We start from the raw sequence: 26,965 nt of genomic DNA, 5'->3' as shown, positions 1-26,965 counted from the left end.
TCCACTCTCCCACCTGCTCCCATATCCCTTGATTCCAGGGAATCCAATCCAATGGGAATCCAAAGCTTGACAAAAAGTTTGTGAGCAAGTGATGGAGTGATGCAATATCTGACTTCTATTTGATGGCTGACAAAGAATGATATGCTGCTGGTTGAGGCAGATTAGGATGTTTGCCCTGCTTCGTATTCTAGAGCATCTTCCTCGCAGGATAACTTTCCACCTTACTGTCAGGAGTGGGTAATCGGGTTCAATGAGGTGTATAGTTCATGGGTGCCATCCACAGTCCTCTACACCGCTGGTAATCTTGACACCTGATAAGCATTCTCTCAAACTCATGCTACCTTCTGTCAGGTAAAGTAATGTATGTGTTTCCAACTACAAACTTGATCTCATCCTATTTGCTTACTCCATCTGCAGACAGCCATCTGATTCTGAGCATCTAACCAAGCCTCACAAAATTGGAGATAATATGCGTGCTTATAGTTTATGGGTTTTGCAAGCTAGCATGTGAGTCTTTGCACTAACCTCTGGGATGTGATATAGCTCAATTTCATTGTTCCTTATATTAGCTTGCATATTTAAAATGACATTGAAGCTCACTAAGTTTGATACCATCAAAGCAAATAAGTTGGCTGAAAAAAAAATTAATTCTCTCTTACCCACCCCAATTTGGCCTTTTATAGCCAACATGCAAACTTAGTGTCAACTCATGCCAAACCTTGCCACCCACCCTTTGCCTTTACACCTGCCATGACAACTCACCCAGTGTCCACCATGGGTAGACCTCAAGAGCCATGCTGAGATTAAATAATACAAAGTTCTAGGTGCCTATTGAAGACTATTTTTTTTAAAAACACTCTCATTCATGAAAACTCAATTACTACATTTACATTCCTTCAACTATCTAATCCCTCATGAGAACAGACATTTCATTCAAGTGCAAATCCCTCAAAGCAGGCATTGGAATTCATAGTCCTACTTCAAAGAGTCTTAGAGCTTTCAATCAAACTGTGAAATGATAGGCACCATTATATAATAATGGAAGGTTGTGAAATCAGTCATGCAGCACTAATCCAGTAATGGATGCCTTTAGGCTTATGTCAACAGACAGAGTGAAATAGCAAGCAAATTTTTTTTAAAAAACACTCCACACATGTTTTTAAAAGATTTAAAGGACAGGAGTTGTAAATGCTTTGACAGGTTGACAGTTGCCTTTGACAGTTTATTTCGGCACTTTTAACAGTTCCAGTCAGCTTGAAAGTTAATGAGTTTATGTACTTTTTATGCACATTCACACCTACTTTTAACAATCCCAAAGGACACCTGACAACCTGATATCCCCAAAGGACACCTGACCTCCCCAAAACGGCATTTGACCTTCCCCAAAGGTGTTCCGAGACTATATCCAAAGAGGCACCCGACCTCTCCAAAAGGTCACCCCACCTCTCTAAAGGACTCTACCAAGTTCAGAGCTGCTCTAACCAGATCTGACCTGCACATGGTGTGTTTCACACACCTGGGTCACAAACATTAGACACGAGTGGAGGCGGCTGCCATTTTACAAGGGCAGCTGCTTCCACAAAATCCATTTGCGCAAATCCTGACTTGGGCCAATCCTGGCCCCTCAAAAATGGCGGGTGCCGTGTTTGGGAGTGGCTCTTCTGATTTTTGGCCTCTTCCACCATTTCTGCAATGATAGAGAAACTCTCTGTTGTTGCAAAAATACAAGCCTGGGAGTTCCTGTTGTCCAGCCTCATCACATTAAATAAAAATAAAAACAAAAAACTGCGGATGCTGGAAATCCAAAACAAAAACAGAATTACCTGGACAAGGGGAGAGAGAAGGGAGTCAAGATAATGTCAAGATAGCATCAACTCGCAGACACTTCCTCCTACCTCTCCCTGGACCATGACCCCACCACTGAACATCAAGCCATTGTTTCCAGGACTGTCACTGACCTCATCTCCTCTGGAGATCTTCCTCCCACAGCTTCCAACCTGATAGTCGCCCAACCTCGGACAGCCCGCTTCTACCTCCTACCCAAAATCCACAAACAGGACGGTCCCGGCAGACCGATCGTGTCAGCCTGTTCCTGTCCCACGGAACTCTTTTCTCGTTATCTTGACTCCCTTCTCTCTCCCCTTTTCCAGTCCCTTCCCACCTACATCCGTGATTCCTCTGACACCTTACGACACATCAACAATTTCCAGTTCTCTGGCCCCAACCACCTCCTCTTCACCATGGACGTCCAATCCCTCTACACCTCCATCCCCCACCAGGATGGTCTGAGGGCCCTTAGCTTCTTCCTCGAACAGAGGCCCGAACAATCCCCATCCACCACTACTCTCCTCCGTCTGGCTGAACTTGTTCTCACACTGAACAATTTCTCCTTAATCTACTCTCACTTCCTTCAAATAAAAGGTGTGGATATGGGTACCCGCATGGGCCCCAACTGTGCCTGTCTCTTTATGGGGTATGTGGAACATTCCTTGTTCCAGTCCTACTCCAGCCCCCTCCCACAACTCTTTCTCCGGTACATCGATGATTACTTCGGTGCTGCTTCATGCTCTCGTCGGGACCTGGAAAAATTTATTAATTTTGCTTCCAATCTCCACTCCTCCAACATTTTCACATGGTCCATCTCTGACACTTCCCTTCCCTTCCTTGACCTCTCTGTCTCAATTTCTGGTGATAGACTGTCCACCAATATCCATTACAAGCCTACCGACTCCCACAGCTACCTCGACTACAGCTCCTCACACCCCGCTTCCTGTAAGGACTCCATCCCATTCTCTCAGTTCCTTCGCCTCCGTCGCATCTGTTCTGATGACGCTACCTTCAAAAACAGTTCCTCTGACATGTCCTCCTTCTTCCTTAACCGAGGTTTTCCACCTACAATCGTTGACAGGGCCCTCAACTGTGTCCGGCCCATCTCCCACGCATCCGCCCTCACGCCTTCTCCTCCCTCCCAGAAACATGATAGGGTCCCCCTTGTCCTCACTTATCACCCCACCAGCCTCCGCATTCAAAGGATCATCCTCCGCCATTTCATCCAACTCCAGCATGATGCCACCACCAAACACATCTTCCCTTCACCCCCCCTGGTGGCATTCCGTAGGGATCGTTCCCTCCGGGACACCCTGGTCCACTCCTCCATCACCCCCTACTCCTCAACCCCCACCTATGGCACCTCCCCATGCCCACGCAGAAGATGCAACACCTGCCCCTTCACTTCCTCTGTCCTCACCGTCCAAGGACCCAAACACTCCTTTCAAGTGAAGCAGCCTTTCACTTGCATTTCCCCCAACTTAGTCTACTGCATTCGTTGCTCCCAATGCGGTCTCCTCTACATTGGAGAGACCAAACGTAAACTGGGCGACCGCTTTGCAGAACACCTGCGGTCTGTCCGCAAGAAAGACCCAAACCTCCCTGTCGCTTGGCATTTTAACACTCCACCCTGCTCTCTTGCCCACATGTCTGTCCTTGGCTTGCTGCATTGTTCCAGTGAAGCCCAACGCAAACTGGAGGAACAGCACCTCATCTTCCGACTAGGCACTTTACAGCCTTCCAGACTGAATATTGAATTCAACAACTGTAGATCTTAAACTCCCTCCTCCATCCCCACTCCCTTTCCGTTTCTTCCCCCTTCCTTTTGTTTTTTCTATTAATTTATATAGATTTTTCTTTTCCCACCTATTTCCATTATTTTTAAATCTATACCTTTTATGCCCTGTTAGTCTTTCCACCCCACCCCCACTAGAGCTGTACCTTGTGTGTCCTGCCATCCATTCTTAATTAGCACATTCGTTTAGATAATATCACCACCTTCAACACCTCTTTGATCTTTTGTCTGTGACATCTTTTGATTATCTGCTCCTATCACTGCTTGCTTGTCCCTACAACCACACCATCCCCCTGTCTGCCAATTCTCTCTCTCTCCCCCCCCCCCCCCCCCCCACCCCCCCCCACCCCCCACCTTAAACCAGCTTATATTTCACCCCTCTCCTAATATTACTCAGTTCTGTTGAAGGGTCATGAGGACTCGAAACGTCAACTTTTTTCGTCATCACATTAAATGTTCATTTACCTAAACAATGCATTGTCTGCGGGGCATGGAGCAGTGGAGACCAAATTACTGCAGATGCAGACAAAATGGGACTGTGACAGACAAATGATGTGCTATTTTTAGCTTTAAGCCTAAATCAATTCTGTTGTAAAACACACTACTCATCCACCTCTCCACTTTAAGGGCTGCAAGTTATCATCATTTAAACATTCAAACCTTTAGCTTTGAAATCATGTCAGATGGCTGAATAGTAAACATTCTCAAGAAAAATTGGTCCGAATTGTCACCATTAACAATGTCAGTATTGTGCAAAACCTATAACCAGACAGCAATGAATTATCATAGCTCACTTCAGCTACCGGGCTTCAGAGAAAAGGTGAAGTATTTTTTCCCCTTCACTGCAAAGGCTGTAGTCTGGCTGAGCAGATCACCGGGCTGTTGTGGAAACCACATGGAATGGAAGTGAGATTGATCCCACAATGGACTGGTGCAATTTCTACTCCATCTCTTGCACTTGGTCCCTTTACAGTCCTAAGTCATGTAGACCTCTCAATTAGGTGACAATAGTCTTCCTCACCTTGTAGAATATCAGATGTTTGAAACTGGTATGTGAGATCTGTAGCAGGCTGTCATAAGAACTAGAACCATAAGGGTTCCTGATATTTTAAGCCAGACATGAATGTATATACCAAGAGGAGTTTTTTGTGTGTCAATGCATTTCCCAGTTGCCAATGCGTTGTAAAAGATCTTTGCGATTTGTTTATCAGATGCTCACACCATGTGACCTGACCGTTGTAGCTCTGCCTTCATGATCTGAGCATCTATGCTTGGCATGCCAACTTTTTATAAGACCTTTGGTGTCAGGGTTCTTGTCTTAGTTCTGGTCTTTACTAATTGTCTCGGACTTAAGTGAAAGTGAATCAGTTCCTTAACGTGGCATGAATATGTTGGCCAAGTTTTACAGTTATAAAGCAGGGCCTTCCGAGTGACAGCTCTGCATACTTTGAGCTTGGTCTGCAGGCTGAAACCTCTCTTGTTTCACCCCTCAGTTGTTTGCCAACAATTAGCTGGCATTGGTGATTCTGCAGGATTCTTCTGCTTCAATATGGGCGTCAATGGATAGGGTGTAACCCAGGCAGGTAAAACTGTCCACAGCCTGATCCATGTGAACACTGATAGCGATGATGGAGTGCAATCCTTGCCCGGAGCTGATTGGAAGGGGACCACCATCTTTTTAAGGCTGATACTCATGAAAATTGCGGTCACACTGTTGCAAGTCAGTTCATGATTGTGTGCCTCATCCTGAGACTATTCAAAGTTTAAATGGTCCAAAACGCCTATATAATCATGCAACCCTAGCATCTGTATTTCCTGCATGTAACTGAAGTCCCAGATCCCTGGTCCGTTACAGGAAATCTCCTCTCCTCCCTTTCTAAGGCCTTGACCTCTTCCCCAAAACGTGGTGCCCAGAATTGGAAATAATACACTAGCTGGGGTCTAAATAGCCTTCATAAAGGCTTAGCAGAACTTTCTTGCTTTTGTACCCTATGCTTCTATTTACAAAACAATATTCTTTTTTAACAACCTTGTCAACTTGTCCTGCCGCCTTCAAAGATTTATGTCTGACACCCTGAAGTCTCTCTATTCCTGCACCCGCTTTTAAAATTATACAATTTAGTTCAAATTGCCTTGTCTCATTCTTCCTAGCAGAATGCATCAGTCCACAATTCTATGCATTAAATTGCATCTACCATCTGTCTGCCCATTTCATGGTTTCTGCTCTTGCAGTCTGCTATTATTCTCCTTGCTGTTTATTATATTTCTGAGTTTTGTGTCATCTGCAAACTCAAATTATGCTCTTTATACCAAGTCATTAATATATTCAACAAAAAAATGTGGTTGTCTTTCAAATTAAGTTGCCCCTTTCATATGTTCCAGGTCCTGTTGGAAGATCTTGACCTGAGTGTGCCCTTTCAAGTCAGCGTCCAGACAGTTGGAGCTAATGGCCTGGTTTCTGAGAAGGTTACTGTCCGATTTCTGAACTGCCGACCACATAAGAAACATTTATCAGTACAGCCCAACCTTTCACTGGCCAGTCAGACTAACATGAGTTCAGAGACACAACAGGTACAAAGTACACTAATCAAACAGTCGGTGCACAGTATTCTGTGGAAGTGTTTACGTCTCCAACACAAAGTTAAAAGTGTTCGTGCCAGTTAATTGTATAACAACATGAAAACAGATGGTTGTTAAAGGAATATTAAGTGGTAAATTGTCTCAAGATCGTTTACAGAAGCACAAAAAAATAATGTAACATTGCAACCGAGATATATGCTTTCTGTCATTTTCATTCCCTTTCACGGCAATAGTGGGACAATATGAGCTGAGGGGTTCCTAAATGTAGATCTAAATAACAGGACAAGTTGAACAACATTAGTTCTTATATTTCTATTAATTTTTGAGACTGCTGTTTAATTATTTTATCTTTTTATTTTGGTGCTTGTAAGTTGAGCGGCAATTGGATCTATGTCAATTGTGGCCAAGGAAGAAATTAAATAAAATATTAAAGGAAGTGGGGGAAAAAGAGGCAATTAGACAATGACCCAGAGGATGGGTGATGCTGGGAGAATTGTACCTTGAGGCAAAGAAGGGAAGAAAATTGTGGGAGAAGGAAAAAACAACCTCAAACGAATTAACTCTTATCCGAGGGTAATATTTATGGCAACCCCCAAATTTGTAATGAGACCAGAAAGTCACAGAGAGGGCTCAGAGATCGGGGGAGGGATATCAGAGATGGAAAGGTACATGAGTGACATGTGAAACTGGATGGAACACAGGGAAGCATCAGATATAACAATGTTAAGGTGATGCATCAAACTCGAGGGTGTGGTGGAGTAAGACTCATGTAGGAAAACCGTGGAAGGCTGGGGTGGGGAAGATCAAAGGAAGAAGTACAAGTTGAGGGGATCAAGGTATCAAAGAGGACAGAAAGAGAAATAAAAAATTTGGAATTTGAATATGTAGCTCTCCGTTAGTGCTGGTACAGGCACAATGGGATGAACCACTTCCTTCTCTGCCAAGACTTTTGAAACGCATAGGCCCAGGACTGACGCTCTCCAGATTGTCGGAGACTGGATGTACGATCCAAGATGCGTGTCGGGACCCTGTGGAAGTCCCAACATGCTGACTCCATGGCAATTTTCCAGGAAGTTTGAACTTCCGATGGGCAATTACCCTGCTCCCTGGGACCCCCCAGGAAAGTCTCCAGATCTGAGTTAGAGTTGGAGACTTTGGACAGTTCCGACTTACTGGATAGTTACCCAGGAAATATTAGACAGGAAAAACCCTAGTCTAACTCCTGGGTAATTATAGAACGAACCCCCCTCCCCACCCCCAATCATTCACTGACCCCCTGACTGCTCCCTTGACCCCCCACCCCAATTACCCCCCTGACCCTCCTCAACCAGACCCGATCTGACTACCTGTCTTGACTCAACCTGACTAACCCCTGACCCTACCTGACTAGCCCCTGGCCTGACAACCCCTCCAGACCCATCTACCCCTGATCCACCCACCACCCTGCCCACTTACCTCTACCACCCTGCCTGCTTACCTCTACCACCCTACCCAGTTACCTCGCCAGCTCTACCCATTCACTAACATTCACAATGGGCATTTAAACTTACCTTATGGCATCTAGTGCTGTAAAAATGGGGCGTGTATTCTACGCTTATTCTCTTCACTGCTCTCCGCCTGGATTCCTGTGCTGAGGGAGTTCTCTGACTGCTGCATCAGGAGATGGATCTTTTAAACATATCCAGGTAAGTGCGCAGATTTCTGTCTGATCAGTTTCGGACGCATTGGTTCCAACGGACCCGTTGATCGGAAGATTTAGCCCTAATATTTGGCTTAGACATTATAGTTGGCAATATTAGCAGATGACCACTGAAGACGCTAAAATTACATTCCTCTGTCTCCTGTTTTTGTAATGGTGTTTCCTTGTTTAAAGGTGGTCATAACAGTAATTTCAAAGTTGATGTTGTTGCCTATGCAACGAACATGCAAGGGACTGGAAACTCTACGAGCCAATAATTCTGGTAGTTACATGGGAATTGTGACCACTGGCGCCCTCCAGCATTGACCCCACAGGAGTCTCTGGAAGGTTTTCTTATTTAGATATGGTCAGCAGGTGCCCACATCAAGAGGTTGCATCTTGGGAACTTGCCTTGCCCTACAGACTGGAACATTCAGTGACTGGTGTGTTCTGGCACCTCAGCTCAATACGTTTTTTAAAAAAATTCTATATTTAATCTTCGAAGGTCCTGCCTATCTCTGAAGTGGCTTGGAAACACAATATTTAAATCAAAGATTTTCCCAAGGTTTCAATCCAACCTTCTGTTATAACACCATCTGGGCATACCAGCGATTGTTTCCTTCCTTAGCTGGCACACCAATATGAAGCAATATTTAACCGCTGCTTCACCAGAAGACGTTACAGACAATGAGTGGAATTTTATGTCCCCTCCTGCTGGCGGGATTTTCTGGTCCCTCCAGAGTCAATGTGGCTTTGAATGGCTCACTGCATTTTCTGGCCCCACCCCCGCCGTGACAAGGCTATAAAATTCCAACCAATGATTTCACTACATTTATTTCCCTTTCTGTCCTCTTTGGGACCTTGATCCTGAAGGGCATGGAGCAGTTAACCTCGACACACAGAAGGAATGAGTTAACCGAGTCCCGATTGATTTAGAAACTGGACCGTGACACAGGTTAACTGTAAATGCGGATTGCAAGCAGTTTCTGTTCAGAGAATGAAAGGAGCATTTACACCTGAATAAGCTATGAGCTAAGCGCCCCCCACCGTGGGTGGGAAATCATAGTATCCTTCTGTTGTGTGAACAGAGATTTGTCTATGTCCTTGCTGTTCTGCATGGTTCAGGACATCGAAAGGACCAGAGTAAAAGGGCGCATAGAGCCTGACAATTTGTGGAATGTTAATGGAATCTACGCCTAAGACCCAAGTTTGAGATAGTGTGACTTGAACACTGTAAAAAGGAGACAACATCAAAGCGTGGTTACTGCAGTCAGGAGAAGAAGGACAGGGACTGGTCTTTTCCAGATCCAGGCCTACAATCAACACCATTAATGACCAGCCACATGGGTGATTGTAAGTCTCAGTCAAATCGTAAAAGGGTTCATACTGTGGTTTTGAGTTCAATAAACAAACAGGTCTAAGGTTGAGCTGAACCCTATTTGCTGTCCAGATTTTGTTCTCGTAATTCCAGGTTCCAAGAATCATTAAGGAGGAAGGGAACAGAACCTCTTACTATCTGCCAATTTGTGCTTCCCTTGATCTTCCCGCCCTAGCCTTCCACCATTTTCCTACATGTCTCTTACTGCACCAGACCCTCGAGTCTGATGCATCACCTTAACATTGTCATGTCTGATGCTTCCCTGTATTCCACCCAGTTTCTCATGTGACTCATGTACCCTTCCATCTCTGATCCCCCTCCCTCAAACTTTGAGTCCTTTCTTTGACTTTGTGGTACCCATTATAAATTTGGGTTGTGCCATAGGTGTTCCCTTGGATAAGAGTTTATTTTTAAAGTTTTCTTCGCTTTCTCCCATGAATTTCTTCCCTTCTCTGCCTCAAAGTACAGTTCTCCCAGCATCATTTACTTGTCTAATTGGCAATTCTTTATGGCCAGGATTTCCCAGTCAGCGAGCGGGGGGCGGGGCCCGCTTGCCAACGCGTAAAATGACACGGGATGACGTCGGGCGGAACTTGTGATGTCACCCCGCATCATTTCCATTTTCAGGTGGGCGGGGGCACAGCCGAGTCAGCTGTGCACCCACCGACCTGTCAATGGCCAATTGAGGCCATTGGCAGAATCATTAAACTCATTAATGGACCTGCCCGTCCAACCTTAAGGTTGGCGGGCAGGCCAGGAGCCCTGGCAGGCATTAGAGAAAGCATGAAACCTCATCCACGGGTGGGATGAGGTTTCATGTAGGTTTTTAAAAATGTAATTAAAGTGTATGTAAAAGTTATGGACAAGTCCCAACTCATGTGACAGTGTTACATGAGGGGACATGTCAAGGAAATTTTTTTTTTTCTATTTTTCAGAATTTTTATTGTAGAGCGGATCTCCCTGAGGCAGCGCTTAGCCTCAGGGAGGTGAGTGCGCTCTTTCGTGTGCATGCGTGAAGGAGCGCACTCTCGGCTGAGGGATTACCCCCCACCCGCCCGCACAGGGAGAGCATAGCGCTTCCTGGTGGACGTCCCACTGGGCGGGCCTTAATTGGCCGACCCTACGTAAAATCAGGGGCACCAATCGGAGGCACGCCTCTGCGCGCCCACTCTTAAACTTCCTCCCCCACCCGACGGCAGGAAAATTCTGCCCTTTGTGTAAACCTTAAGAATGAGTATCAGCAGGTGATGTTATTCTCATTTGAAGTCCACACAATTGCACTTAAAGCATTGGTTGCTGATTAGTGAACAGTACTGGGTACCTGAGCTTATTTTTCTCTTTGTAACACAGGGGTGCTGGCCAACTTTCAGTATTGTCAATGTTTTGGCTCGCTTCCAGATCCTTTAGCCTTTAACTTCTCTCACCCCTGGATCCTTTAGCCCAGCGCTTGCCTCGGTTTCAGAATCTATTCCTTGTTTCTACAATCTTAACTCTCTGTCGTAAAGCTTGATATTAAATGCTCCTGAATAAAATACTCAGGCCTTTAAATTCAAAGCTTTTATGCTGCATCATTCCTGCTTGCTAAATCTAGGCTGAATTCCTCTAACTGACTGCCATCTTGCATCAGAAAACATAGGGGTAGGCCATTTAGCCCCTCAGACCTGTTCTGCCAATCAGTCAGATCTTGGCTGATCTGTCACCTCATCTGATATACCTGACTTTGCCCCTATTTCCTTCAGTGTGTTTGGTTAACAGAAATCTATCAATCACAGGTTTCTAATTAACAATTGACCCAACATTAACTACCATTTGTAGAATTGAGTTCCAAGCTTCTACCACCTTTTGTTTCCTATCTTCAGTCCTGAAAGGTCTGGTTCTAATTTTTAGGCTATGTCCCCTTATCCTAGATTCCCCTACCAGCAGAAATAGTTTCTCTCTATTTTCCCTATCATCCCTTAATAACCTGACAACTTTGATCAAATCACCCAGTAGCCTTCGAAATTCCAGGGAACACAACCCTCCTTTGTATAATTGTTCCTCTTAACTTAACCCTTGGAGGCTAGGAATCGTCCTGATAAATCTTCGATGCACTCCCTGCAGAACCAATCCTCCTTGATGTATGGTGCCCAGATCCAAATGTAGTATTCCAAGTTAAAAGCAAAATACTGCGGATGCTGGAAATCCAAAACAAAAATAAAAATACCTGGAAAAATTCAGCAGGACTGACAGCATCTGTGGAGAGGAAGACAGTTAAGGTTTTGAGTCCGTATGACTCTTCAACAGAACTAAGGAAAAATAGAAAAGAGGTGAAATATAAGCTGGTTTAAGGAGTGGTGGGACAGGTAGAGCTGGATAGAGGGCCAGTGATAGGTGGAGGTTGCCAAAAGATGTCATAGACAAAAGGTCAAAGAGGTGTTGAAGGTGGTGGTATTATCTAAGGAATGTGCTAATAGGTGGCATTAAGGATAGAAAGCAGGACAAGCAAGGTACAGATAGCCCTAGTGGGGGTGGGGGGAAGGGATCGAAATAGGCTAAAAGGTAGAGATAAAACAATAGATGGAAATACGTTTAAAAATAATGGAAATAGGTGGGAAAAGAAAAATCTATATAAATTGTTGGAAAAAAGGGGGATCGGAAAGGGGGTGGGGATGGAGGAGAGAGTTCATGATCTAAAATTGTTGAACTCAATATTCAGTCCAGAAGGCTGTAAAGTGCCTAGTCGGAAGATGAGGTGCTGTTCCTCCAGTTTGCGTTGAGCTTCACTGGAACATTGCAGCAGGCCAAGGACGGACATGTGGGCAAGAGAGCAGGGTGGAGTATTGAAATGGCAAGCGACAGGGAGGTCTGGGTCATGCTTGTGGACAGACCGAAGGTGTTTCGCAAAGCAGTCACCCAGTCTGCGTTTGGTCTCTCCAATGTAGAGGAAACCGCATTGGGAGCAGCGAATGCAGTAGATTAAATTGAGGGAAGTGCAAGTGAAATGCACCTGTCAACCACCGTGGGTGGAAAACCTCGGTTAAGGAAGAAGGAAGACATGTCAGAGGAACTGTTTTTGAAAGTGGCATCATCAGAACAGATTTGATGGAGGCAAAGGACGATGGTTGACAGGGCCCTCAACCGTGTCTGGCCCATCTCCAGCGCATCTGCCCTCACACCTTCCTCTCCCTCCCAGAACCATGATAGGGTCCCCCTTGTCCCCACTTATCACCTCACCAGCCTCCACATTCAAAGGATCATCCTCCGCCATTTCCGCCAACTCCAGCATGATGCCACCACCAAACACATCTTCCCTTCACCCCACCGGCGGCATTCCGCAGGGATCGTTCCCTCCGGGACACCCTGGTCCACTCCTCCATCACCCCCTACACCTCAACCCCCTCCCACGGCACCTTCCCATGCAATCACAGAAGGTGCAACACCTGCCCCTTTACTTCCCCTCTCCTCACCGTCCAAGGGCCCAAACACTCCTTTCAAGTGAAGCAGCCTTTCACTTGCACTTCCCTCAATTTAGCCTACAGCATTCGCTGCTCCCAATGCGGTTTCCTCTACATTGGAAAGACCAAACACAGACTGGGTGACTGCTTTGTGGAACACCTTCGGTCTGTCCAAAAACATAACCCAGACCTGTCGCTTGCCATTTCAACACTCCACCCTGCTCTCATGCCCACATGTCCGTCCTTGGCTTGCTGCAATGTTCCAGTGAAGCTCAACGCAAACTGGAGGAACAGCACCTCATCTTCCAACTAGGCACTTTACAGCCTTCTGGACTGAATATTGAGTTCAACAATTTTAGATCATGAACTCTCTCCTCCATCCCCACCCCCTTTCCGATCCCCCTTTTTTCCAACAATTTGTATAGATTTTTCGTTTCCCACCTATTTCCATTATTTTTAAATGTATTTCCATCCATTGTTTTATCTCTACCTTTTAGCCTATTTCAATCCCTTCCCCCCACCCCACCCCCACTAGGGCTATCTGTACCTTGCTAGTCCTGCTTTCTACCCTTAATGTCACCTATTAGCACATTCCTTAGATAATATCACCACCTTCAACACCTCTTTGACCTTTTGTCTATGACATCTTTTGGCAACCTCCACCTATCACTGGCCCTCTATCCAGCTCTACCTGTCCCACCCCACCCCCCCTTAAACCAGCTTATATTTCACCTCTTTTCTATTTCTCCTTAGTTCTGTTGAAGAGTCATACGGACACAAAACGTTAATTGTCTTCCTCTCCACAGATGCTGTCAGACCTGCTGAATTTTTCCAGGTATTTTTATTTTTGTAGTATTCCAGGTGTAGTTTAACCGGGGCTTTGTATAACTGCAACATGATTTCTAACCCCTTGTGTTTGAATCCTTTAGATATAAAGGCTACCACCCAAAGGCATTTTTGATTACTTTCTGTACCTGTCCATGATATTTTAATGATTTATGTGCATGGACCCCCTATAAGTCTTTCTGAACATTAAAAAGGGTATAAACTTCTAATCTACTGGTAAAACTTTGTTGAATTTAGGCCCTAACGTCATGCACACTTGCACAAAACATAAATATTGAAAGCGGTGGCATGAGCAGTGATCCACAAATACAATTAAGTATTCCCATAGGTGGAGCTTGGTTTAAATACAACTTAGAGCTATTTCCTTACTTAGTCAAGCTACAGCTGCAACACTGGCATCTACCCAACCATGTGAAGGATTGCCCAGCCCACAAAAAGTAGGATAAATCCAACCTGGCCAATTGCTGCTCCATCAGTCTACTCTCGATCATCAGCAAAGCGATGGAAGCTGTAATTTACAGCGCTATGAAGTGGCACTTACTCAGCAATAACCTGCTCACTGATGTTCAGTTTGGGTTCAGCTCCAGAGCTCATTATAACCTTTTTCCAAACATGGACAGAAGAGCTGAATTCCAGAGGTGAGGTGACTCCACTATGTTTTCATGTGACTTCATGTTAAGATCTATTCAGCTTCTCAAAGGCTTTGAGCTTTAAGTATGTAAATTTTAATTTTTAACATATCTTTTTTGACTTGAAGTGTTTTAATTACTGTTTTATTAAAAACTGAATTCTCATCTTGAGCTGCAAAACTGGTCATGAAGCAGTCATGTCTAATATGACTTACTGATTGTACAGTTCAGGGGCTCAGGCTGTAGTGATTATTCAATTCCATCTCCTGTAACTGATGGTTGTAAAAGTCTTAACCTGCCTAATTATATGTCCAATTCTAATTACACATTAACATTTTTAATATTTCTGGTATTTGATTAATAAGGTGATATAAAACCTTGCTGTGATCATCACCATTTCTGTTTTGTTCTGTTAATTCCCATTTATTCCTATTCTCTGATATCCTCAATGCCTAAACTAAAGCCTTCCTGGTTTTCTGGGCCAGAAGGAAAAGCCGGATTGAGATGATGCTTTCTCCTGTCTATATTCAAACTTACTGCACCTAAATCAACCAGTCTCTTTTCTATTGCGACTGGTATTTCACATCATTGTGATGCTTGTAAAATAATGTATTCCTACTCTGTGGGATATCAGAGAAACAATGGGCATGTGATGAATCAGAACTGGTTCCACTTATTTTTGTGCTCCTCTGCTTCCTGACGTATAACAGAGATTAATGGGCAGACAATCTGTCAAGGCAGTATTCCAACTGAAGCTCATCTGCTTTTAGCTACTGCTTTGTTGATGTAATGAAGTAGCTCTAATAGTCACTCTGGTTATACATAGTGTAGTAGGCATAGCAACAATGAACATTAAGAGTTTGCGCAGCTTCCTCCTTCTAAAAAAGACAAAAAAAACTCCTCAAATTTCTTTTGGCCATGATCAATAGACGACACAGGCTGAAAAGGGACCTGGAATTAGAAATGCATAAATTTCATTATGCAAAATCCTGCATATAAATAGAGAGAATGCAGAGCAGGTCTGGGATTAAGAAGCAAAAAACAGCACTGAACATCTTAGTGAGATAACACTAGTGCAAAGGTTCTATATTTGTGCTGTGTGTCAGTCCCATGTTCTGTATGAGTTAGCTGATGCCAGCCAGAACAGTGCTTTTAGATTTGGTTCCTTGCTCCTGATTACTTTTTTACAGTGACCTTTTTGGAAAGTGTGCTTGTGCAAGTATCAGCTGAGGACAGATTTGGGTTCAGCTGTAATGAAGACTGTGAGGTGAATTTTCCCTATGGCAGGTGGGCTTTTTGGGAGCAGGCGGGGGCGGGTGTGGAGCCAATCACCACCCACGATCGGCTGCGTGCAGCCAATTAAGGCCCTCCCAGCATAACGCGTGGCCAGTAGTACTCAGCGCTACCTGTGAGGGTGGGGGGAGGAGGGAGAGCGGGGCCTGCGCTCTTTCGTGCATGCGTGTGTAAGAACGCAGCAACCTCCCTGAGGCACGGAGCTGCCTCGTGGAGGTAGAATGGTTGTGAAAACTTTTCACTAAATAAAGTGAAAATTAATTTAAATATGTCCCCTCATGTGACAGTGTCACATGAACTGGGACATGTTTGTGAAGTTAGTAAAATTCATTTATTTATTTTATAAAACCTTCAGGAAGCCTCATCCCGCCTGTGGATGAGGTTTTCTGAAAAACACGAAGGCCGCTTGGGCTCTTTGCCTACCCGACAACCTTAAGGTTGGACGGGCAGCGTTGTTAACTAGTTAAATTACTTTTTTAAAGGCCTTAATAGGCCATTGACAATTCGGCGGGCGCGCAGTTGCCTCCGGCGTGCGCCCGCCGGACGAAATATCGAAATGACATACGATGACATCGGGACGCACACCCGACCTCATCGCACATCATTTTACGCGTTGGCATGTCGGGCCCGCCCCCGCATGCCAACGGCAATATCCTGCCCCATGTACCAATGAAGAATGGGCATTTGGCCACAGTATTGAGCAGCTCCCAGTACTGGTGGAGCCACTTTCAATATGGGCAGTGTTTTTGGAAGAGGTGTGAAGAAAAATAATTTTAAAATGCTCAATGCAATTTTATTAGAAATGTAACTGCAGGTAGAATAAGTTGATTAATGCATTCTAGTGATTTTTAAAATGTGATAGAGTAAGATCAAAACATTTAACAACAACAACTTGCATTTATTTAGTGCCTTTGATGTATCAAAACACCCCAAGGCATTTCACAAGAACATTATCACAACACCGAACAACATAAGGAGATATTGGTAGAGGTCACAAAAAGAATAGCCAAAGATCTAGGTTTGAAGGAGCATCTTAAAGTAGGAGAGAGAGGTAAAGAGGTTTAGGAATGGAATTCCAGAACTTGGGCCCAGGCAGCACAGTTGCCAATGGTGGAGTGATGAAATTCAGGGATGTGCAAAGGTCAGGATTGTAGGAACTCAAAGATCTTGGAGAGTTGTAGGGATGGTGGAGGTGACAGAGATAGGGAAAGGTGAAGCCATGAAGGGATTTGAAACCAACGATGGAAATTTTAAAGTAGAGGTGTTGCCAGACATGGAGCCAATGTAGGTCAGAACAAAATGCAAAGTAGGTCAACACAAGGTAAGAGAACTCAAACATTGCCTTTATACACAGTAACAGAATTTGTATAGGAATATATTTGGATTCTCAACAGAAAGTGGTCCTGAAGTTCTGTTGATTGTCCCAGGTCTCTAGAAGTTTCTTCAATGTCTTCGAATGCACTAAATCCTCTCCTACCCTTTAAAAGGAGAATGATGGGCAATGGCTGGGCCCATGAGTTGAGTCTCCCTAAGGCAGGGATTCCTGCTCTTGCTCCAGTCGAGACACTGATTTAGCCACCCTGATATGGGGCAAACCCACATTGGGTGTGGGGCAAAGCGATGGGTGGGACCCAATTCCCGGATTCCAGCCCCCATTTCCGTCGTGGGGGATAAGGGTGCAGGTCGCGAGCCCACACACAGCAATCTCAAAGCCGGCAGCTCCATTGCGAAGCTGGTGATCTCAGATCCCTGACAATTTTCAAGGAGCCGGCTTTTGAGGAGTTCTGAAAGAGACGTGTTTATTCTGTTGGTTAGCATCTCAAAGACTCCCTAGTGTTATTATAGGGCACATGAGTTCTGTGCATAGTGGATAAGTGGTGAGTGGGCTTGGGGATAAAAGGAAGGGCCACAGGAGAGATATGAGGACAAGCGGTATGGCAATGGAGGTATGGAGAGGGCAGGGGGAATGTGGGGGAATAGGGGGATATGGGGCAGAGGATCATGGAGTGGGAAAGGGGTTGGTAGGGTGGCGCTGTGTGAGTGGGCATGGGTGGGTTGGTGGGGAAAAGTGAGGTATGAGGGGTAGTGGCCCTAACACTCGATGGGCTGATGTCCAATCAAACAGAGGCAGGCCTTTTAACCTGTCCACCTCTGCAACCGCCCGCCTCCGTTCCCACCTCGGGCCTGCATCAGGAGGTGGTGTCTCCGACTCCAGCCCATCTCCGCCGACTCCCCAAGAAGGTGGCATGGGTGTGCACTGCTGTGTAGGAGTTGGGATCGCTACATTGGAAAATCTTCCAACTCACGATTCCTGCCTCAAAGAAGAAAATCGGCCTGCCAGTGAGTAGCGGTGCACCAATCTCCAGAAGGGCGAATATGGGCTGCAACAGCAGGATCTAGGCCAAAGTCCACTGACTGACCAACGCTGTTGGGGTCAGCACTGGAGGATACTGTTGGGTGTAATTCTGGCACAATCACTTGAACCACGAAACAAAAGAATTGCAGTGATGATATCTCATCCCATGGTAACATTGATTACCAAGCTGAGTATTTAATTCCATCACTGGCAATCAGAATTACGGGGAGAAATTGTTTCTCATTAACTAGTCTGACTGACATTCTGTCAGAACTCTTTTTTTAAAAAAAAAACCCGCGCTTTAGGTTCAGGACTTTAGGTTCAAGCAAAATCAAATGAACAAGTTTGCGATATGCATTTTAATGATATTGTTTTAGATCCAATCATTTTACCATGTCTAGAATTTTCATTAATGTTGTTAGAAGATTGTGAAATCTAAAATACATTCCCCTAGAGGTAGGTTCACTCTGGCCTGCCACAGGAACAGGGCACAGGGACCAATTCCTGTACCCAAATGGCGTGGACCTCAGGCATGCTCAATATTGGGTCTCATGCCTCATTTGTCTGAGATTGGAAAGCTGCACGTGTCCTCAGGAAGACTGCTAGCAGAGGATTTGAATTTTGGACCACTGCACTTCCGGTAGGCCTTGAAAGAGGGGGGACAATGATATTGGAAGATAACTTTGAGGTGAGGGTGTAAGCGATTGGGAGAGGGAGAAAAGGTACCGGCTCTGTTCAGGACAGACCAATTTTACAAACCGAGCTTGAAACGTATTACCTCCTCCACTTGTATATCCAAAATGTTTAATGTCTGTTTCAGACACGGGCGCTGGACTCCTCTTTGTTTTTTGCTTTCACCAACATTTCGGGTGGCAGAGTTCCAGCACATAATAACATAATAAATGCACATGCTCTGCCCACAATCTTGCTATGGCAATTATTTTGTACATGAAAAGCAGATACAACACCAGAAAATTTCTAGGCCATGAAAATCCCCGGTGCCTTCACAGACCTTCTCTTCAGCCTAATATATTACACCATATTGCAAGGTCAAGATAAACCTGTTTGATAGCTGGTCTGCCTATTCATGTGTACATGTGACTAAACGACTTCCCAAGAGGAAATCATGTGATTGTTACCATAGCGATTCATATATAGTAACTCAATACTTAAACCTTTTTATTTGAATTAACCATTTGACAGACACAAATTTTATGATCTATGATTAGGGAGTGGGTACAAGTTAATTGTTTTAACGTGTTTTCTGGAAAAGTTAAAATTAATCAACCTGATTTCAGTTCAAAATACCAAACCAGTTTTTAAAAATGTGTTATTTTCTCTCTAAAATTAAAGGTTTGAATTTCATTTGGTCAGACTAATACAGCAGTTACATATTTACCAGATTACTTTAAGCTGTGTGTTGTTATTGTCATGAAAGTGCCAAATGGATAGAATTTTATGGGGGTCATTGCGCACCTTTAAGTACTTTCCTTCACAGATTGTAGGGCAGAAAGATTTCAGATTTAACACATATTGATCCTCACTAGAGATGGCCTGACGTATTTACTGCACAATAGTTTCCAAAACACAGTGCAATACAAATCAGCTAAAGGAACCCAGCTGTAAAATGCTTTGTAATTTGTATCTGGGAACAAAAAAAAAGGAATCTAGCATTTCTCTTAAAGGGATCATTTTTGCATAAATGTCCCCTGAGTCCTACTGGAAACCTGGTCAGATTCACTACCTGGTGGGAATTTGGCAGCAGGAGGCCACAGGTTGGGAGCTGTGGGAACCATCTCTGGTAGCCAATGGGAGGAGTGGTCTGGAGGTGGAGTTGGGGGTGGTGGGGCAGTTTCCAGGGCAATGGGGGAATCCAATTTTAGGGAAACTGGAGCAGTATAAGCTCAAGGACTCATCATCTTGGGTAAGCAGTTGTAACAGGCAAGAGGGTGAATTGGATTGAATTATTATTACTGTTCCTCTCTTCTGCTGGTGACAGCGATAGTTTTAGTTTCTAATTTAATTTGTTTCCCTTAGTATCCTTTCCTTGTTGAAATGGGCCGTGGTGTGTTTCCCAAATGTCCAATGTTAAAAATAACCCCACAGCAAATACTTCAAGGTGAAACAAAACGAGGATTTATTAACACATTCAAAACCCAAGGGATGGATTCCGACATACATTCACGCTCACGAGCGTACAAGGTAGAAAGGCAGAGAAAGAAAGGGAAAGAAGTAACAAATTGCAAGTTACTTAAAAAAAAAGGGTATTGACATTAATTCACGTGAGTCGAGTCCAGTAACTCAGTGTCCAATGAAGGTTCTTTTAGGTGGGTTTGTCTGGAAGAATTCCTGGTCTTTGTCCTAGGGACGCAGTTGAGACAGTTGAAGATGCAGCAAAGTATTCTTGTATTCTGGGAATTAGCCAACTCTGTAGGCCAAACAGGATTCTTTCTGGAGATTTGACTTCGAAAGAGATGGAAGTCAGTGGCACACTACTAGCTGGTTTTCTCTTCTGAGGTTAAACCGTAACTGAAGACAGAATCCAAAAGCTGTGTAATTGAAGCAATTCAAACAGCCTCAAGTCTTGGTCATCTGACAGGGTAGTTTAGGTTTGAGCGATTCAGCTAACAATGTACTTTCAGGACCCTCATTAAAACCAATTGTATTTTGAGTAGGTAACTGTGGAACCATTAGCATAATGTTGGAGATGAGGTGTCACAATAGCTCTGCCTTTGTCCAGGGCTGACTGGCGCAGGCATCTCATCTACTAGTCCTTTGTGTCTGCTTGGCTGGAATGTTTACACGATGCAAGGGGTGTCACGTTCGAGGAGGATGATGAATTAGCTTTTGTCCATTTTTTTAAAAAACAGAATTTAAACAACAGAATATGGGAGAGAAAGAATTTTAAAGTATTTTTTCATGCCTTCTCAGCATGACACAGTCCTGATCTTCCTGGCCCCCAAGGAGTTTTAACAGGAACAATTTTTGAAGACTGACCATGGCCTTTTCTAGCCTGGTAGCCCCTCTGACTGTGGTTCTGCTGCTGGCTGCAGACAGTGCAGGACACTACAACTACAAATAAATACCACATCGCAGTGCCGCTGATATCATTAAGCAATGACTTTTGAATATGAGGAACACCACTACCCCCTCGGTCTCCGATAGCCCTGACCACATCCCCTCCACTCCAGGAACTTCAATGAGGGCCTGAATCACCATCATGAAAATTACACAGTGGACTATGGTGGGTTGGAACTGGGAGATAAAATGTTCAAATTTTAATCCCTTCCATACACCATTTTCGCAAGGAGGGTTAGAATGCCAACCTAAATCAATGAAGTGCCATTTTCAGGGAAATAGAACTTTTAGATCATTTGCTTATCTTGAAGGTTCATTTTGGGCTGAGTTTCATGAAGGTAGGGTTCAGTTTATAAGCTTCATTATCAATATCCTAAAACAGTTAGGCACTGATTAACACACAGATTAAGATGAAATTTAAAAGAGGTGTTCAAAATGATGGAGGGTTTTGATGGAGAAACCATTCCCGTTAGCAGGAGAGTGGGTAACCAGCAAGCACAGACTTAACAGTGGCAAAATTGGTTATAGAGCCAGAGGCGAGATGAGAATTTATTTTTACATTGCAAGCCCTTATGATTTGGAATGCATTGTCGGAAAGGAGGGTGGAAACGGATTTGAGAATAATTTTCAAGAGAAATTTGGGTAAGTACTTGAAGTACAATGAAAAGTCATATACAGGCCCTGGGAGCAAGATGGCTGCCTATCCCTCCCGCCTCTATTAAACCCGGAAGTTGGCAGATTGGAGTCAGGCTTTAGGTCTTTGATTTTGTAACTGGTCTAGGAACTGACCATTAACATAAATAAAGTGAAAAGGGTTGTCTTTTGCTGCACTGAAATGGTTGAACATAGATTTAAATGGGGATTTTGGAAGTAAGATGATTGCAATGACTACATATTGAACAACAATAAATAGCTGCCGATTCTAGTGTGACAGGGGTCTGAATTTTACATTCCGAGGTTGGGCGCGCACCCGACCCGAACATATGTAAAATTACGTGAAATGCAGTCGGGCGTGCGTCCCGATGTGGTCGCGCACACGTGCGTTATTGAGGTCGGCGGGCCCACACGCAAGTCAGAGCCACGTCCACCAACAGTTAAATGGCTAATTAAGGCCATTAAAAGGCTATTGACTGAGATGTTATGTTGCCAGCGCGATTTTGCGCTTGTCGCACAGGCAAAACGGGCAGGCGGGCAGCACGCTCCTACTAAATTGTCACCCATGGGCAGGATAAAAGGCCTCTGAAGCCACAAGCACTTTCATTTTCTTTGTGATTTTGCTGCTGCCATATTTCTGAGTTTTGCCAGATTTCCTTTTGATTGCCCTAGCCTTTCTCAGCTGGCTCACCTAAAACTCGGTGCCAAAGTTCCAACAAAATAGATCAGTCTGCACAAACCACGGGGAACACTGTTGTTTACAAAAGATATTAGCCTTGAAAATCCATGGCCATTTGACATATTGCCACTGTAATTATATGGGGGGTTGGGGGGAGGAGGGATGAGTTGAGGGTTGGGGCTCTCTGATTGTCAGACTCCCCATGACTCAGTCCTTCATTATGATCCAGGATACAGATACTGCAGGTTTGTCTTTGGAGGTGTCCCAACTGACCCAGCAGGAGATGTGGAATATGACCAGATCCCCGTATAATTAAAAATAGTTTTTTAAAAAAGGATTCCCCTACAAAAGAGAACCACCACACTGCAGCCCCCAGAACCCCCTTCCTCACTTTATATCCCCCACCCCCACCCCCCAGCGGCCACCAGCCCTAGCTACGCCACCTCAGCCGGGCAGTCCAGAGCTGCTGCAATAGCAGATAGATCAGATGCACCCTTGATGGCATGAGTGCCTACCACATTGGAGCATTCTGTTCTCTGGAGTCCAGTAGGTTATGGGGTCAAGTCCCACCCTAGAGAGTTGAGCATGTGCACTTACAGTCCCAGCGCAGTCCTGAGAGAGTGCTGCACTGTCTGTGGCGCCAGTGTTCAGGTGAGATGTTAATCTGAGACCGTGTCTACCCTCTCAGATGGATGTAAGAGATCCAACGTTGCTGTCTATGGGAACTTGCTGTGCACAAACTGGCCGGGCGGCACATTCTCCACATTTTAGCAGCGACCAACTTAAGAGCGGTGAGGCACTCTGGGACGTCCTGAAGACATGAAAGGTCCTTGAGAAATGCTTATTCATTATTTTTGCTTTCTTCACTGATGTAAGTAGATGAAGGGAACCCCCTCCAAGACTCTTTCACCCTCCCCTTCCCCCCACCCACAGCTTCCTCACTACTGCCACAAAGTTTAATTGGATCAGTGGCAGATGCTGGGCATAACCTGTAGATTTTCAAGGCATATTTCAGAGCGATTATATACAATACATTGAATCAGCCAAGGTTTTAGTCAGGATTGGTTCATAGCTGAAAAGCTGCAGTGTTAACATCAAATTCATTTCCATGTTGTATGACCAATCTGTTTTTCCACTGGAGGTTTAACATGGATTCAATCCCTTTACCGGCTGTGGTATTTTCATAGATGCCCTGCCTCTTTGCCCTGTACTGCACTTGTGGAGTGGTGCCCCTCAAGCTACGAGTTGCCAAAATTATCTCGCTCTAATGGAGAGATGCCTATGGTCCTTTTGGACTATGGCTAGATGATGATCATCACTTAATGGTCAACCAATTTTTCTTTTACAAGTTAACTACATAAATTCTGAAGGCTCTTTTCTTAATTTAAAGAAGCATTCTTATTTATTTCTGAAATAGTGATTTTCTGCTATTGACTCAGAACAGCCACAATGGCAATGAACTATCTTTATGTGATGGGACTTCAAAAAAAAGAGTAAGCATGAATTATTTCTTTGTAACTCTTACGTTCTAAGGTCTCCATGAAAGTGTTGCCATATGTGAGGCAGTCCAAAACTATGGGCTATAAATACAAGATAGTCACAAATAACTCCAGTTGGTAATTCAGGAGAAATTTCTTCACCCAGAGGGTGGTTAGAATGTAGAACTTGTTACCAGAAGGAGTAGTTGAAGTGAATAGAATAGATGTATTTAAGGGAATGTTAGATATGCACGTGAGGAAGAAAGGAATAGATGGTTATGCTGATAGAACTCAGTGAAGAGGGATGGGAAAAGGCTCATGGAGCATAAACACTGGCATGGACCAGTTGGGCAAATGGTCTATTTCTGTGCTGTAATTTCTTTACAGTTTTGTGTATGACAAATCTTACCTACCTGTGATAATTACCACACTTACCTTTCAGAGTTCAGGTCATTGTGCCTTTAATTATGCTAAGTGTGCATTCCACTGGATCCTATTGCAGTGAAACAAGGTGAAGGATATTCATAAATTCAGCCATGTGCAGTAAATTATTCGAGGAACTAAATTGCCCCTTGTTTAAAACAAAGCAGTTGTCAGAATAAATTTTGTTCCCGAATTGATCGTTGCAGTGTTATTAGTCGTTTGTTAAAATTCTTAGAGTTGTTAAAGGAAAGCTCGGTGTCCATAAGGGTGTTCAGGATCTCAACTTAAGAGGTAAAAATCGCAGGCAAACCGACAAATGATCCCCTGTATGTAAAATAACAAGCATATGTAGTGAGTGTTTTCAAATGTTGCATGTTTCATTCATGTTGGACTCTTCAGGGCCTCCTTAACTTTCTCAGTCAGCATTTTATATGGTGCGCAAATCCTGTACCAGTGACGATCAGCATCTTGCACAAAGGTGTCCGACTCCCATTAGTGATGATAAGTAAAGTGTGGAGTGATGAATGTGCCCATTAGATTGTAACTGGTTACCACCTTCAATTCTCTTTAGCAGTTCGTCGCTGTCTATGATTATAATCCACTGCAAGACAGCCCCAATATTCATCCTAGCCACGAGCTGGCTTTTAAAGAAGGGGATATCATTTGGTTGTATGGAAAGCAAAGGAGAGATGGATTCTGTGAAGCAGAGGTAAGCAGTTTATTTTGCTTTATGGTTGCATTTGTAAATCAGATGGAAAGCTTTGGCTTTCATGGAACAAGGTTGTGGGAAAGAATTCAGAGGGCAGGGCATGATATAAACATATGGTGGACAAGAGATGACCATGTTGGTGCATCCAACCTATGCTACATAATGTGAGACCTTGTGCGTCACAGTATAAAGATTACCACTCTGATCTTTTGGGGAAGGTAAAGGAAAAACAGATAAAATCCAGGCCAATGCTTAAAGATTTAGTGAAGGCACTGTCACCAGGTCTGAAGAGTAGACCAGATATAAAACAGCGAAGGTGAAACTTGCAATGTAGATATATTATTTGTATTTATAAGATACTTTATCACATCAAAATGTCTCAAGGTCAAGCAGGGGTTTAGAAGTGAGAACAAGGATTTTGAAAATGTTGAGAACTATATCCTGGGGATTGAAAGCCAGTGGAGGTCAGTAGGAACTGGAGTATAATAAGTTGGGTCATATGAAACATGGTGTGAACAGCAGGCTTCCAGGTGAGTTGGAGCCTGCACAGCCAGCTTTGGAACATTAGGGAGTACCGAGCCTGAAGACAAGGATGTTCTTGATGAGGTAGAGAGGGAGGCTGATGAGATGGTCTTGTTAATAACCTAGAAGTGGAGTTTGAAGGAAATTGAGGTTGCACATTTTCAGATGAAAATGCTTCAGTGAAAAGAGGATTGGAGGCAAAGTTTCTGATGAGAGCCAAAGGGATGGCATTGGTCTTGCCAGTATTGGGCTTGAGGAGGTTTTGGCTCATTCACGATTCAATGTCACAGAGCACATCAGCAGCGCTGGAGTCAAGGATAGTGATAGAGAACCAGAGTTGATATCATTAATATTCATATAGAGACTGACCTCATTTGGTCAGACTTCCAATTTTGATATTGAAGGGGCCTATTGTCTGGTTAAGGGGGCCACTTCAGCCTTGCAATGATAAGCCCCTGTGAACATTGCCTGAGCCATTGCTGCCACAGAGCAGTAGATCAGTGACCCCTATTTTGAAGATGCTAATGCCCCAGGCAGAAGGAGTGAAACTTCAACTCCAGCATGGTGGCACCTCAATTCCACCTCTAGTAATAGCTGGTTATGAAAGTGCGATCTAGCTTGAGTGCATGCTAATTTATTGTCACATGATATAGCATTTTGATTCCTTGATTCATAATTGGCAATATAATGATAAAAACCTCTCTGTCTGTGATCACCGTTTTTCTCTCCATGCTGTTAACTTCCATCTGTTGATATTCTCTGATGTCTTCATTACCCAGTTTAAAGCCTGTCAAGGTTTCTGGGTTATAAATTCCTTGGAACAGAAACAGGCTTTGGCTGATTACCAAATGTAAGTGTCATTTTGATTCATTGACATCATTATGATGCTGGACACCGCTATGACACTGACAACACAATCTCGTCCCATCCTGTCTGCTACAAAATAAACAGTAGTGAAGCCATAAATTAGAACTGGTTTCACTCACTTTCCAGAAGAAAGTGTTTGACAAGTGTTACATTGCTTTGTTTAAAAAGCACTCCACTATAGACTATGCTTTCACCTGAACAAAATAAACCTATGAAAGAAAATTAAAAGAATTTACCCCTCCCCACCCACCTCCCACCAACAGATCATGGATATATGGGACAAATTCCTAGGGTGGAATTTTGAGGTGTTCAGGCAGGCGCGGCCAACTCATGGCCAACCAGCGTGAAGGGTGTGCTGAAAGGCTCAGCGCTGCTGAGGTGGGAGCGGGAGAAGGGCGAGTGCCAAAGTTAGCGCTGGCACAGGGGGAGCGCGCAATGAAAGTTCCCTGAAGGCAGGGAGCTGAAGAATTTAAAACCATCAAATAAAGATTTTAAAATGCTGAAAACAATGTCCGCACATCGAGCTCACTCGCCTAAACATATAGATCGTAAAAGTTCTGCCCGAACATTTTTATATATTTTTTGAAAGTAATATCAGAAACCTTATCCTGCCCTTGGATGAGGTTTCCTCAAAAATCCAAAGGCTGCCTGACCGATTCGCCCGCCCGCCAACCGTAACGTTGGACGGGCAGCGAAAAATCCAGGTTAGTTAATACATTAATGGCCTTAATAGGCCTCG

At 44.1% G+C, this 26,965-nt stretch overlaps 1 protein-coding gene across 1 annotated transcript in view; it reads left to right on the top strand.

Annotated features, from left to right (window-relative positions):
* LOC144688852 (uncharacterized) overlaps positions 1 to 26,965 on the top strand; it is a 582,637-nt gene that overhangs the window by 524,100 nt on the left and 31,572 nt on the right. The window contains exons 45-46 of the mRNA XM_078555848.1: positions 6,005 to 6,193; positions 24,703 to 24,837. Of these exons, the coding sequence (XP_078411974.1) occupies positions 6,005 to 6,193; positions 24,703 to 24,837 (324 nt within the window). The remainder of the gene's footprint in view (positions 1 to 6,004; positions 6,194 to 24,702; positions 24,838 to 26,965) is intronic.

The sequence above is a fragment of the Cetorhinus maximus genome, chromosome 1 (assembly GCF_964194155.1).
Source record: "Cetorhinus maximus chromosome 1, sCetMax3.hap1.1, whole genome shotgun sequence".
NCBI lineage: Eukaryota > Metazoa > Chordata > Chondrichthyes > Lamniformes > Cetorhinidae > Cetorhinus > Cetorhinus maximus.
The sequence above is the reverse complement of the archived record's forward strand: the minus strand, read 5'-3'. Positions and strand labels throughout refer to the sequence as shown.